We start from the raw sequence: 16,676 nt of genomic DNA on the forward strand, positions 1-16,676 counted from the left end.
AATTCTCCGCAGAAATAGCAAAAAACATCCGCTGATTCCGTCTGGCCCTGCTTATAAGTAGAGGACAGAAACCAGCCAGACAATAATGTGTGAACTGTTGAGTGGGCAAAATAAATATAAAAAACATCAGTATTTTTAGTATGTGTACTGCTGCAATCAGGATATCACAATAATTAAGTCGGAAAAAGTCCAAGCAGCGCAAACACTAGCAGATTACTGTGGTATAAATACAGCACAACAACATACAAAAGAGAGAGATCGACTTAGAAATTCACTCACCTGTTTTATAATGATTATCAGCTGTAGTTTTAAATTCACTGATGTATTTCTCCCCCTAACGACCTAAAGATAATAATATAGCAGTAACACTTTACAATAAAGTTACAATAAGATTAGATAATGCATTTTCTAATCATGAACAACACATGTACAGCATTTATTAATCATAACTGAACATTTACTAATGCATTATTAACAGTCAAGTCCATGTTTGTTAACATTAGTTAATGCACCATGAGTTAACATGAACTAACAATGAACTACTGTATTTTCATTAACTAACGTTAACTAGCATCAACAAATACAGTAGTAAATGTATTGTTCATTGTTTGTTCATCTTAGTAAATGCATTAACATTAACTAATGAACCTTGTTGTAAAGTGTGACCAATATAGCATCAGTATGCATATGGAGAAAATCTGACGATAATAAATATAAGAAGAAGCATGCAAAAATTTCAGACTCAAAAACCATTCAGAGTGTACTATTATGCTTGTTTTTAATTCATGGTGTGTCTTGACTGTGTCTAGAGTATTTCTGCAGTACTTACCTGTTGTTTCTGTAGGAAATGCTGCACTCGTCCTGCGCAGCCGTCTGCAGGTCACAGTAGTGAAAGCGGTTCGAGAGAAGGGACCGGCGGAGGAGAACAGTTTAAAGCTTACTAATGGAGACGCTGAACCCAACCACAAAACTATGCAGTATCAAGTGAGTACCAGAGCCTGTATTATTCACTTTCAGAGAGCCTCTAATGGTAAACATTGGTTAATTAAATCGTTTATAAATGACTTGATCAAATCAGTCTGCAGAAGCACTTTGATTGACATTCTCCCTTTGTATGTGTCATCAGAGGGGGAAAGCTCCACCCACTAGTAAGCATCTCTCTCTCTCATTAGCATAAACAGCCCTGAGTGAGAAGCAGCCGTCCAACATTAGTTTGGACTCTACCTCTAAAGGCATTTGTAGCTCCACCTTATTCTGAAAAGAGCACAGTCTCATTTCAATTTAAAGTGACAGTCCCCAAACACCTCTATTGGATCAGTCAGTTTCAGAGAGTTATAAAGCATATTTTGTGTGATATTTTGAGCTGAAACTTCACACACACTCTCTCTAGGGACATCAGAAACTTATTTTACCTAAAAATAGGCACAATAGGTCCCCTTTAAAATGTGTTTCCATTTTTAGTGTCTTTCAGGTGTTTTCATATTTAATGCTTATTTTCTGTAACTCTGCCTGTCAGGTGCTGAATGAAGTTGTTATAGACAGAGGGCCGTCTTCATACCTCTCCAATGTAGACTTGTTTCTGGATGGTCACCTGATCACCACGGTTCAAGGAGACGGTTAGTGTGAAACATCATTCATTTACATTATGGATATAGAATAATAGAATACAACTGAATAGAATAGAACAGAATAGATTAAAACTGAAATAAGTAAAAAATGAACTAAACCGAATAGAACTGAATAGCACAGAAGTGAAGAGAATAAAGTAGAACTGAACAGAATAAAGTAGAACTGAACAGACTGGAACCAAATAGAATATAGTAGTACGGAACAGAATAGAATAAAACAGAATAGGAAAAAAAACTGAATAAGAATAGAGCCAAATAAAATAGAACTGAACAGAATATAAATGAATAGCATAGAACTTAACAGAATAAAGTAGAATTGAATAGAATAGAACTGAATAGAAATAACCGAACCAAGTTGAACGGAACTGAATAAGAATAGAACAGAATAGATTTGAACCAAATACAATAGAACTGAACTAAACAGAACCGAATAGAATAGAAACAAATAGAATAGATTTCAACAGAATAAAGAAGAATATAACTGAATAGAATATAATCAAATTGAATAGAACTGAATAGAATAGAACTGAACAGTATAAAGTACTGAACAGAATGGAAACAAATCAAATAGAATAGAATAGAACTGAACTGAACAAAGTAGAACTAAATAGAATAAATCAGAATAGATTTAAACCGAAAAGAAGAGAACTAAACCAAACAGAACCGAATAGAATCTAATAGAATAGATTACAACAGAATAAAGTAGAATACAACAGAATGGAGTATAATCAAATAGAATAGACCTGAATAGAATTGAACCGAACAGTTTAAAGTACAACTGAACAGAATGGAACAAAATAGAATAGAAATAGAGAACTGAACATAATAGAAAAGAACTGAATAGAATAAAACCGAATAGAATAAAACAGAATAGACTAGAACTGAATAGAGTAGAATAGAATTGAACAGAATCGAATAGAATAGAATTAAACAGAATAGATTAAAAGCGAAGAGAACAGAACTGAACCAAAAAGAATAGAACAGAATAAAGTAGAATAGAATTGTATGGAATATAATCAATTAGAAAAGAACTGAACAGTATAAAGTAGAACTAAATAGATTAGAACCAAATAGAATATAATAGAACTGAACAGAATAGAATAAAACAGAATAGATTAGAACTGAAGAGTAGAATAGAAAAGAACCGAATAGAACAGAATAGATTACAACCGAATAGAACAGAACAGAATAAAATAGAATAGAACTGAATCGAATATCACCAAATAGAATAAAACTGAACAGAATAGACTAGAACAGAAGTAAAATAGAACTCAATAGAATAGATGTAAAAACAAAATAGATCTGAACAGAACAGAATAGAACCAAATAAAATAGAACCAAATAGATTAGAACCAATTAAAGTACATTAACAAAAATTAAACATTAAAATTTAAAATAAAACAAAATAGAACCGAACCGAATAGAAAAGATCTTTCTTGTTATTGTCACAGACAGAATGAAATTTAAAAGTGCTCTCCAGCAGTCCCTGCTACATTCATTCTGTCTCGAAAGATCTGAATAAGTGCTAGAGTTGCTGAAAAGAATTAAATCTATAGTGTTTAAATAAGAATAAGCGTGATGTGTTGCGTGTTGTTCTCTCTGTCAGGAGTGTTGGTGTCGACTCCCACTGGAAGCACAGCTTATGCAGTGGCAGCCGGAGCCTCCATGATCCACCCAAACGTGCCCGCCATCATGATCACTCCCATCTGCCCGCACTCTCTGTCCTTCAGACCCATCGTGGTTCCAGCCGGCGTGGAGCTTAAGGTGAGTCAAGCGGAACCAAAGTCAACGTATATATATATATTACAATTGAGCACAGTATATTGTTTCAGCATCGATATCGCAATGTGCACATCTGCATTCGTCACACACAGCATGTGTAATGTCCAGCTGTAATTCTAGTTGAGCAGCTACAATTGTTTTTCGTTGCAAAATTTCCCCATATTGTCGTGAAAGTTCACTAAACACTGCTGTGCTTGCAGATAATGCTGTCCCAGGACGCCCGAAACACGGCCTGGGTGTCGCTCGATGGCAGGAGACGCCAGGAGATTGCATGCGGAGACAGGTGAGCGCCTCATGCATCTGTGTTCAATGCCAATTACCCGAAAGTTTCAAGCGATGATTTACTGAACACCTAAATTGAAGGTGCAGTGTGCAGGATTTGACACCTAGTGGTTGAACTAGCTATTGCAGTCCAAATTCAAAACATTAGAGAGGGTTTCTCCTAGAAAGATGACTCCACACACACACACAAGGGTTGCCAGATTGACAACTCAAAAGATTTTTGCACACTGAATTTTTTGTTTTCTACTCGACTTTTTCAGCTGGAAAGTAGTATTTACAGCGGTAAACGTTGTTTTGCATCAGCTTTGGTGCAGACGTGACAGACAGCATAGTAAAGCAGCTTAGTTTGTGTCTTGTCAACTAAAACACACTCAAGGTGTGACTTTTGCTGCTTGTTCAAACAACTTAATTGTTTTATGTTCAGTCCACTTTAATTTGTAAAAATAGTTAAGTTAAATTAATTAATTGATTCTTTCAACATGAAAGAATTGTGTGTAATCAGCATTTTTTGCAGTGCATGACCCATTTATTTAATTATTTACTTATTTATTTATTTACTTATTAATTTAATTATTTACTTATGTATTTACTTGTTTACTTATGTATGCACTTGTTTATTTGCTCATTTATTTACTTATGCATTTACTTATTTATTTATTTATTTATTTATTTACTTATTTACGTTCTTGTTTATTTATTTACTTATTTATTTATTTACCCATTTATTGATTTACCTATTTACTTATTCATTTAATTATTAATTTATTTACCCCTTTATTTATTTATTTACTTAATTACTTATTTTTTACTTGTTCACTTAGTTATTTATTTACTTATTTAATTTCTTATTTATTTACATATGTACTTATTACCTTATTTACTTAATAATTTACTTATTTACTTGTTTACTTGGGTATTTACTTATTTAATTACTTATTTACTTGTTTATTTATTTATTTATTTATTTCCTTACTTATGTATATTTGTTTATGTTCTTATTTAATTATGTAGTTATTTATTTACTTATGTAGTTATTGATTTACTTATTTATTTATTTACTTATGTATTTACTCATGTACTTATTTTATTATTTACTTATTTATTTACCCTTTTATTTAATTATTTACTTATTAATTTATTTACCCTTTTTATTTACTTGTTTACCCTTTTATTTCTTTACTTATTTAATTATTTAGCATTTTATTTATTTACCCTTTTATTTATTCACTTATTTACTTATTTATTTACACTTATATTTATTTATTCATTTACTCTTTTATTTATTTACTTATTTGCTTATTTATTTACTTATGTACTTAGTTATTTATTTACTCCTTTATTTATTTACTTATTTTTTATTTACCCTTTTATTTATTTATTTAATTTTTTACTTATTTACTTATCTATTCACTTAATTACTTATTTGCTTATTTGTTTACTTATTTATTTACTTAGCTACTTATTTATTAATTTACTTACTTATTTATTTCTAACTGTTGTTATGCTCTCTCTGTTGTCCAGTATCACCATCACCACATCGTGTTTCCCTCTTCCGTCCATCTGTTTCCGTGATCCGGTGAACGACTGGTTCGAGAGTCTGGCTCAATGTTTACACTGGAACGTCCGCAAGAAGCAGAGTCACCTCTGTCTAGAAGAGGAGGATTTCTGACACATTCCGCCAAACCGCTTCACTGTCTGACACCATTCAATCCCACACAATCAACCAGGTCGCAATTCATCTTACCAAAATAAAAGAACATTTTGCTTTAAACTGAATTAACTTTTACATTTTCCTCTAAACAACTTACGTATTACTCTCATTATTCTCAAATATGACAGTCTCGTCTCTATAATATTCATTTAATTTGGTGCAATTAAAGGGATGGTTCACTTAAAAATTAACATTTCCTGCTAGTTTATTCATCCTGGGGTTGTTGAAGATGTAGGTGATGTTTTTTGTTTCTTCAGTAGAAAATTTCCTGCAGATTTTTAGCTGAATTGATGCTGCTTGGGGAATCATATAATGGCAATCAATGGTTACCCGTTTTTGAGGGTAAAAATAAACACATATAAGCAAGTCTAAATAAATAGCCATGGCTCCTGATGACACACTGAGCTCTTATGAAGCAAAACCATCAGTCTGTACAAGAAACTAAACATTATTTACAATATTTTTAGCTTTATTATATTTATTATTAGTCTGCATGAGTGTTGGCTGGAGATTAAAGCTAATAGTATTGTAAATAATGTTTTATTTCTTGCATTTTTTCTTCAATCTATCATCAGGAGCCTCGAAGATTGATTTGGAGTCATTTGTATGTGTTTATTTTTAATATTAAAAACGGGTCACCATTCACTGCCATTATATGAATCGCCAATAACCAGAGATCCAGCGTAAAATCTTCTGTATTGTTCTAGGTGTTGAGAAAAAGTCAGCTAAATTAAATGTAAAATGTAATTTTTTTGTGAACTATGCCTTTAAAGCTGCTATATGGAGTATACAGCGGTGTATACATACTTGAGAGTGTTTATGGGAAAAGAGTATTAATTGGGGAAGAGAAATTAAGCTATAATTTTTACAGGAACAATCCACTTTTTTCTGGAAATTGGCTCATTTTACAGCTTCTCCAGAGTTAAACGTTGGAGATTTACCGTATTTGAATCTTTTCAGCCAATCTCCGGATCTGGCAGGAGCACTTTTAGCTTAGCTTAGCATAAATCATTGAATCAGATTAGACCATTAGCATTTCATTCGAAATAGTTTAGCCATATCACCCTAGCAAATAGCTACTTTTAACTTTTCGTCAGTCTTCGTACACGATGTAACTACAGGAAATTCAAGCTACTCATTTTAATTTCAGAGCAAGATGCTAATGGTCTAATCTGATTCAGTGATCTATGCTAAGCTAAGCTAAAGGTCCTCACATAAGGCACAGGGATCGAAAGGAATGAAAAAATGGTAAATAAATAAACAAAGTGGAGTGTTTCTTTAAACTTGGGATGAATTGTGACCACGATTTATGACTCTTTCCATTCCATTCTGACTAGCTGAAGCTTCATGTGTTGTCAGTTTTTGACCCATGGGGTCATTTAAAGGATTGTAGCAATAACTGAATTACAATAGATCATATTGTGCCTTATAGAGCATTGGATCAATGTCGCTCATGTACAGGAAAAACTCAGCCGATTCGAATGTCATCATATAATCACATCATGTTATGGATTGAATGTGTATTATAAGTGGTTATCAGCTGATAGATATGGGATACTAGTCGGCTCAGTAGGCTGTTATCATCCATCCACATGGTTAATCAGCTATAGATCACATACAGCTGCAGCCGGAAGTTAACAAGAATTATTCATTCATTTTCTTTTCACTTAGTCCCTTTATTAATCAATGGTCGCCACAGCGGAATGAACCGCCAACTATACCAGCATACGTTACACAGCGCATGCCCTTTTAGCTGCAACCCATCACTGGGAGACATCCATACACACTCATTCACACACATACTCTTACACTATGGGCATTTTTAGCATACTCAATTCACCTGTACCACATGTGTTTGGACTATGGGAGAAACTGGAGGAAAACCCACGCCAACACCGGGAGAACATGCAAACTTCACACAGAAAGGCCAACTGACCCAGTCGAGGCTCGAACCAGCGACCTTCTTGCCGTGAGGCGAACGTGCTACCCACTGCGCCACCGAGTCGCCTTGAATTGTTTACATGGAGTATTAATTATCAGTAGTTTAGCTGATTAGCCATGTGGATGGATGATAGTAGGTAGGTGCAGAAGGCCCCTACTGACCCATATCTATCAGCTGATAACCACTGATATAACACCCATTCAGTTGAGTGATAAGGTTCGAAGCGGGTGAAAAACTATAGTTACGCCATATTTAGAATGTATCGTCAATTTGTAACATATCAAAGCTTGAATATTCATTCTATTTTGAAACTACTGGATTTTTTCACTACAGGTCAGTAATCTTAATAACGATTGTGAAAAATATCCATAAGTTAACAGTTTTCTGTATTTTTTATGCTCTTGAATAGCTTTATGTGACTTAAACCACAACTTTTAATGTTGAAACATTTAAAAAAACGTGACTTATTGATATTTTTAATATTTTGAAGTGATATATTGTCTGTATTGGAATCTTAAATTCGTTCGATCATTTTCTTTTCGACATAGTCCCTTTATTAATCTGGGGTCACCACAGTAAAATGAACCGCCAACTTATCCACCACATGTTTTACACAGCGGATGCCCTTTCAGCTGCAACCTATCACTGGGAAACACCCATACACACACTCATACTCTACGGTCATTTTAGCTTACCCAATTCCCCTATAGCGCATGTGTTTGGACTTGTGAGGGAAACCCACACCAACACGGGGAGAACATACAAACTCCACACAGAAAGCCCAACTGACTCAGCCATAGCTCGAACCAGCGACCTTCTGGCTGTGAGGCGATTGTGCTACCCACTGTGATGCCCAGGAATCTTAAATTATTTTACAAAAGCCTGGTAATAATCTGACAGCATTTCTCGATTATTTTACAGACTTATTTCTATACATATATAGTATTTATTTTACAATATATTGTTTCAAAACTACTAAAATGACAATAAAAGTCACTTTGATAAACCGTAGTGTTGTATGCTACAGGTCAGTAAGAAACCTTATTAACAAAATATCCATGAGTTAACAGTTTTCCGTATTTTTTAAGCTTTGTGTGACCTGAACAACAACTTTTAATGTTGAAACGTTTTTAAAAAAGTGACTTTTATTGATATTTTTAATAGTTTGAAGTGATATGCTGTCTGTATTAGTGTTTTAAATTATGGTATAAAATCCTGGTAATAACCTGCCAGTACATTTTCAGTTATTTACATACTTACTTCTCTCTATATAGTATTTATTATGCAATATATTGTTTCAAAACTACTAAAATGTCAATAAGAGTCACTTTGTTCAACTGTAGTGTTGAGTTTTCAACATCAAAAGTCGACTTAGCGGAAAGTAAAAGCTCCATAATGCAATTCATGGCTGTAAATAAGTGGGAAATCCCTGTGAATCATGAAATACGGAAACTGTTAATGCAGGGATGTTTTAGTTACAGCTTACTAAAGGTTGCAGCAATGATGCTTTTTTATTATTATTTTTATAGCCCAAAGCCATGAAGAGGTTTTATTCCATGGCAGAATTACAGCAGGAACATAAACACTACAAAAAGAAGTAAAGTCTCGAATGTGGATCAAGCTCCTTCTCTGAGATCAGGTTATTATGCAGGACACAAAAAATCATGTGATCATAATATGTAAACGTTTGTCTTTTATTGTAGTTTATTTTAGCTGCTGGCTAGCGCTTTACTTGAAGGGGTGTTCATAAGACTGTCAGGAAACCTCTATAATCATGATATGACACGTCTCAGTGAGATCTTATGCATGCTTATAACATCTGTTATTAAGCATCATTTGCTCAGTTATGTCATTTTAAATGCAAAGATCATAAGTCTGTTCAAAAGGCTGTCATTAAACCTTTATAATCATGATATGACACGTCTCAGTGAGATCTTATGCATGCTTATAACATCTGTTATTAAGCATCATTCGCTCAGTTATGTCATTTTAAATGCAAAGATCATAAGTCTGTTTATAAGACTGTCATTAAACCTTTATAATCATGATATGACACATCTTAGTGAGATCTTATGCATGCTTATAACATCTGTTATTAAGCATCATTCGCTCAGTTATGTCATTTTAAATGCAAGGATCATAAGTCTGTTCATAAGACTGTCAGGAAACCTTTATAATCATGATATGACACGTCTCAGTGAGATCTTATGCATGCTTATAACATCTGTTATTAAGCATCATTCGCTCAGTTATGTCATTTTAAATGCAAAGATCATAAGTATGTTTATAAGACTGTCATTAAACCTTTATAATCATGATATGACACATCTTAGTGAGATCTTATGCATGCTTATAACATCTGTTATTAAGCATCATTCACTCAGTTATGTCATTTTAAATGCAAGGATCATAAGTCTGTTCATAAGACTGTCAGGAAACCTTTATAATCATGATATGACACGTCTCAGTGAGATCTTATGCATGCTTATAACATCTGTTATTAAGCATCATTCGCTCAGTTATGTCATTTTAAATGCAAAGATCATAAGTATGTTTATAAGACTGTCATTAAACCTTTATAATCATGATATGACACATCTTAGTGAGATCTTATGCATGCTTATAACATCTGTTATTAAGCATCATTTGCTCAGTTATGTCATTTTAAATGCAAAGATCATAAGTATGTTTATAAGACTGTCATTAAACCTTTATAATCATGATATGACACATCTTAGTGAGATCTTATGCATGCTTATAACATCTGTTATTAAGCATCATTTGCTCAGTTATGTCATTTTAAATGCAAGGATCATAAGTCTGTTCATAAGGCTGTCATTAAACCTTATAATCATGATATGACACTTGAATGTGAATGAGATCTTATGCATGCTTATAACAACTGTTATTAAGCATCATTTGCTCTGTTATTTCAGTTTAAATGCAAAGATCATAAGTCTGTTTATAAGACAGTCATTAAACCTTTATAATCATGATATGACACAAGATCTTATGCATGTTTATAACATCTGTTATTAAGCATCATTCACTTAGTTATTTCATTTTAAATGCAAAGATTATAATTATGTTCATAAGGCTGTCATTAAACCTTATAATTATGATATGACACTTGAATGTGAATGAGATCTTATGCATGCTTATAACAACTGTTATTAAGCATCATTTGCTCTGTTATTTCAGTTTAAATGCAAAGATCAAAAGATTGTTCATAAGGCTGTCATTAAAACTTTATAATCATGATATGACACCTGATAGTGAATGACATTTTATGCATGCTTATGAAAACTGTTATTAAGTGTCATTGCCTCAGTCATGTCATTTTTAAACTCAAAGATGGCATTGTTTGTTATAACAACTTTACATAATTAAATAAATCAGTTTTTGTCTTTATGAAAACGTGATGTCACCAAGACAACAAAGCCTGTCATAAATCTGTCATAAACATGATTGTCATGAAGCCATTATAAATATGTCATGAATTTTATCCCAGCATCTCTAATATGTTTTTGGCCTCAACTACAGTGTTACAAGCTGAATTAGTCATTAAAGCATCATCAAATGTTAATAACGCTTTATAATGAGTTACGACACTTTTATTGAGATGTTTTAATGACAAATCCTGTTTGTTCCACTAAAACCGTGAGAAGAAAAATATTCATGACATGATTATAATAACAGTTGTCATAAGCATGCATACAATCTCATGTGCCAAATCATGATTATAAAGGCTTTATGACAGTCTTATGAACACCCCTTCAAGTAAAGTGCTATCAGTTGTGCTAAAAATGAACTGAAAAAGTCGACAACTTTAATACTGAAATCATTCGGGTTTGTGTGTGTGTGTGTGTGTGCGTGTGTGTGTGTGTGTGTGTGTGTGTGTGTGAGAGAGAGATGGCCTGTTTGATTGAAATTATATTGTTTTGTATCAGGATAACAGAGATAAACCCTTTTGTAACAGTTTCACATTTCAGCGTTGACCTTTTACTCCTCAAGTTTACATCATATCTGACCTTTTGCTTTGCTGTCAGATTTTTTTATTATTATAACTGTTATTAATGTGTTTTCATAGCAAAATAATTGATAATAAAATATTAATCTGTTTACTTCTGTTGTCAAGTTTGGTGTTATTAATGCAAGTGTGTATTTGCTGTTCTGTGACTGATGAATTTCAGATGTAGCCATTCATTCATTTTCATTCGGCTTAGTCTCTTAAAACAGTGGAATGAACCGCCAACTACTCCAGCATACGTTTTACACAGCAGATGCCCTTCCAGCTGCAACCCAGTACTGGAAAACACTCATACACACTCATTCTCACACACACACACTCGTAGAGAGAAGAATAATGACATGCCTCAATGCCTGCCACAGGAGTTGACATGACTGTGAGCAAGTCACATGCTGTTATAATCAGCGCTTTACAGATTACTCCACCTTTTTATAACTGATGGAACAGAGATGACCAGGGTTAACAAAATGTTTCATTCCGGAACCCACCTAGGCAAGTAAGTCGATCTCAAGACCCACCAAAATATCTTAACTGGTAAAAAAGTTGTAATTCAATTCAGCTTTATTTGTATAGCGCCTTTACAGTGTAGAATGTGTCAAAGCAGCTTCACATGAAAGATCATAGTGAATTGAAACAGTGTAGTTTTCAGTGTTTAAGCTCAGTTCAGTTCAGCTCTGTTCAGTGTGGTTTAATAATCACTGCTGAGAGTCCAAACACTGAAGAGCAAATCCATCCATGCGCAGCTCTACAGATCCAGAATCATGCAAGCCAGTGGCGACAGCGGCAAGGAAAAAACTTCACCAATTGGCGAAAGCGAAGAATTAATAAACCTCGAGAGAAACCAGACACCACCATTTCTCCAATGGCCAAACGTCTTGTGCAGAGCTGCAGTCTAGGCTCCGGAGATTGGAGAATGCTGGACCTCAGCGAGACTCGTCTGTCCCTGGAGCGTCACAGAAATCGGTCTCATGCTCTCCACTCCTCCATGACCACCACAGCAGCTGCTCAGGATACAGCCTGGTCCAGGATTATGGAAACCTTGGGATCATCTCTTCGCTGGTCTCTAAATGAGAAGGCTTGACCTCCTTTACTCGACTTTGCTTTTCTAGGTACTACCAGAAGCCTTGAGTTTTGAGATCTTAAAGAAAGTGTTGGATTGTAGCGAGACAGAAGGTTGGTTAGATAAACAGGAGCTAGATTATTTAAAGCTTTATAGGTAAGAACAGGGCCGGCGCGTCCATAGAGGCGACCTAGGCGGCGGCCTAGGACGGCAGATTAGAGAGGGCGGTGTCCCCGACATTACCCTCAGCACTCACGCCCTCAGTTATATCCGCGTCTAGGGCTGCGTCCACGACACTACCCACATCACCCGCGCCCTCAGTTATATCCGCGTCTAGGGCTGCGTCCACGACACTACCCACATCACCCGCGCCCTCAGTTATATCCGCGTCTAGGGCTGCGTCCACGACACTACCCACATCACCCGCGCCCTCAGTTATATCCGCGTCTAGGGCTGCGTCCACGACACTACCCACATCACCCGCGCCCTCAGTTATATCCGTGTCTAGGGCTGCGTCCACGACACTACCCACATCACCCGCGCCCTCAGTTATATCCGTGTCTAGGGCTGCGTCCACGACACTACCCACATCACCCGCGCCCTCAGTTATATCCGTGTCTAGGGCTGCGTCCACGACACTACCCACATCACCCGCGCCCTCAGTTATATCCGCGTCTAGGGCTGTGTCCACGACACTACCCACATCACCCGCGCCCTCAGTTATATCCGCGTCTAGGGCTGCGTCCACGACACTACCCACATCACCCGCGCCCTCAGTTATATCCGCGTCTAGGGCTGTGTCCACAACACTACCCACATCACCCGCGCCCTCAGTTATATCCGCGTCTAGGGCTGCGTCCACGACACTACACACATCACCCGCGCCCTCAGTTATATCCGCGTCTAGGGCTGTGTCCACGACACTACCCACATCACCCGCGCCCTCAGTTATATCCGTGTCTAGGGCTGCGTCCACGACACTACCCACATCACCCGCGCCCTCAGTTATATCCGCGTCTAGGGCAGCGTCCACGACACTACCCACATCACCCGCGCCCTCAGTTATATCCGCGTCTAGGGCTGTGTCCACGACACTACCCACATCACCCGCGCCCTCAGTTATATCCGTGTCTAGGGCTGCGTCCACGACACTACCCACATCACCCGCGGCCTCAGTTATATCCGCGTCTAGGGCTGTGTCCACGACACTACCCACATCACCCGCGCCCTCAGTTATATCCGCGTCTAGGGCTGCGTCCACGACACTACCCACATCACCCGCGCCCTCAGTTATATCCGCGTCTAGGGCTGTGTCCACGACACTACCCACATCACCCGCGCCCTCAGTTATATCCGCGTCTAGGGCTGCGTCCACGACACTACACACATCACCCGCGCCCTCAGTTATATCCGTGTCTAGGGCTGCGTCCACGACACTACCCACATCACCCGCGCCCTCAGTTATATCCGTGTCTAGGGCTGCGTCCACGACACTACCCACATCACCCGCGCCCTCAGTTATATCCGCGTCTAGGGCTGTGTCCACGACACTACCCACATCACCCGCGCCCTCAGTTATATCCGCGTCTAGGGCAGCATCCACGACACTACCCACATCACCCGCGCCCTCAGTTATATCCGCGTCTAGGGCTGTGTCCACGACACTACCCACATCACCCGCGCCCTCAGTTATATCCGCGTCTAGGGCTGTGTCCACGACACTACCCACATCACCCGCGCCCTCAGTTATATCCGCGTCTAGGGCTGCATCCACGACACTACCCACATCACCCGCGCCCTCAGTTATATCCGCGTCTAGGGCTGTGTCCACGACACTACCCACATCACCCGCGCCCTCAGTTATATCCGCGTCTAGGGCTGCATCCACGACACTACCCACATCACCCGCGCCCTCAGTTATATCCGCGTCTAGGGAGGCAGAATAGACAGGGCGGTGTCCACGACACCCTCATCACCTGCGCCCTCAGTTATATACACATCTAGGGCGGCAGATTAGAGAGGGCGGCGTCCCCGACATTACCCTCACCTTTCTCGCCCTCAGTTATATGCGCGTCTAGGGCGGGGTCCGAAACACTATCCTCACCACCCGCGCCTTTAGTTATATCCGCGTCTAGGGCGGCATCCATGACACTACCCACATCACCCGCGCCCTCAGTTATATCCGCGTCTAGGGCAGCGTCCGCGACACTACCCTCACCACTCGTGCCCTTAGTTATATCCGTGTCTAGGGCGGTAGAATAGAGAAGGCGGCGTCCGCGACACCCTCATCATCCGCGTCTAGGGCGGCAGAATAGAGAGGGTGGCATCCGCGATAGCTTCCTCACCCCCATTACCCCCCTTACCTTAGGGTTGTGGGTGGCGTGACCGTCCTTTGCCTAGAGCGAAAGTTCAGCTTGCTCCGGCCCTGGATAAGAAGCAATATTTTAAATTCAATACGAAACTTAACAGGCAGTTAGTGTAAGGAGGATAACGTTGGGGTGATCTGTATGTTATATTTTGTAGACCTGGTAATAACTCTGGCGGCTAGCTGAAGTTGGTTAGAGAGGATGCTGGGCAGCCAGCAAACAGAGCATTGCAGTAATCAAGCCTAGAGGTCATAAAAGCATGAACTAGCCTTTCTGCATCAGAGATGGATAGCATACCTTGTAACTTAGCGATATTTCTCAGATGAAAGAAGGCAGTTTTTGTGACATGGGATTTATGATTTTCAAAAGTAAAATTGCTGTCTAATATGACACCCAGATGTTTTATAGTAGCGCTAATGCTAACTTTGCATCCCTCTAATTGTAGGGATAAAAAGTTATGTATACAGCTATACAAATATACTCCTGATTTACTGTGATGAATGCACAGCATTTCCTCTACCTGAGAGCCAAATCTAATAGCTATAGGATTCTATGCGTTAGAAGAAAAGATGAAAGGTTTTTTAGATCTTATTAAGAGTATTGTTAGTTTTAAGGTTATCTATAAGCTAGTGCGCAAAGGGACAAAATTCACATTTAGGGTATATAAACCTGACATAAACATCTAAATCTTGCAGATTGTCATCCGCCTAAATAGATCAACCATTTTTGTTCCATCTCCTCATACTTTAGTTTCTCATCAAATCTTCTGACCAATCAAATGCTCTCTTGTGTGACATGCCCCGCCCCCTTCTTCTCATTGGCTGTTCATTTAATGCGCCCGAGCTCATCCACTCTCACTGGCAGAGCTGTGAACAAGCAAAACGCTATTGGCTGTTTTTCTTTTTAAAAAAGGGGGAGGGGCTACTCAATGCCCCACCCTTTCTCCATGTTTTAATTGAGATTACGTCAAACATCGAATAAAAAAATGCACATTTCAAAGCATTTCACAGGAGCTCTAAAGTCTACAAAAGGCATGAGTGTACTTCCCCTAATAAAACAGCCCTTTCTTCCTATCAGTGGTCAGTCAAGCGGTTTTTCCTCCTTCCTTGTTCCTGCACTGTTTCTTCATAAGACAGTCATTCTTCAACAGGAGAAAAAGGCCAGCCTGAGTAAACACAATACAGCTGCAGAGAGTGAAAAGCCTTTATTGTGTAATCATGACGCCTGTAAAAGAGGAACAGTGCCTAATATACATCACTAAACACAGTAGATGAGTGATAAAGAGTTTCCAGCAGGAAGACCGACTGATAAAACAATGATTTCAGCCGTTTCTCTAAAGCCTAACCCTGTTTCTTTCACACCTGAATATGAGTGTTAGATGTTCTGCTATATATAACTCACATTACTTTATTCCATTATACATTAGGTGAGATCTGCTTTAACATTATGCTGACAGTGTTACATCACTTTTAATGAAGCCGCATTAAAGGTTTACTGCATTCAAATGATCAATTTTTTTCAGCTTAGTCTCTTATTAGTCAGTGGTCTCCACAGTGGAATGAACCGCCAACTATTCCAGCATATGTTTTACGCAGCGGATGCCCTTCCAGCTGGGAAACACCCACCATTCACACACACGCTCACTATACGGCCAATTTAGTTGATCAATTCCCCTATAGCGCATGTGTTTGGACTGTGGGGGAAACCGGAGCACTCGGAGGAAACCCACATCAACACGGGGAGAACATGCAAACTCCACACAAAAACGTCAACTGACCCAGCCGGCATTCACCCAGCGACCTTCTTACTGTGAGGCCACAGTGTTAACCTGGCACACCATGCTGCCAGGTTTCTTTTAATTAACTAATAAAAAAC

General features: G+C 38.1%; 1 protein-coding gene across 12 annotated transcripts in view; it reads left to right on the forward strand.

Annotated features, from left to right (window-relative positions):
• Window positions 1-11,469, forward strand: part of nadka (NAD kinase a) — a 29,996-nt gene extending 18,527 nt beyond the window's left edge. For 2 of the 12 annotated variants that reach the window (XR_015497054.1, XR_015497057.1), the window contains exons 8-14: window positions 845-984; window positions 1,517-1,616; window positions 3,235-3,392; window positions 3,611-3,693; window positions 5,214-6,258; window positions 6,599-9,137; window positions 9,274-11,469. Coding sequence is in view for 4 of the 12 variants with exons in the window: in XM_087263305.1 (XP_087119431.1) it covers window positions 769-984; window positions 1,517-1,616; window positions 3,235-3,392; window positions 3,611-3,693; window positions 5,214-5,361 (705 nt within the window). In the remaining 8 variants the exon portion in view is untranslated. 12 annotated transcript variants of the gene reach the window in all.
• Window positions 11,470-16,676: the final 5,207 nt, after the last annotated feature.

This window comes from Danio rerio, chromosome 8, assembly GCF_052040795.2.
Source record: "Danio rerio strain M-AB ecotype USA chromosome 8, GRCz13ab, whole genome shotgun sequence".
NCBI lineage: Eukaryota > Metazoa > Chordata > Actinopteri > Cypriniformes > Danionidae > Danio > Danio rerio.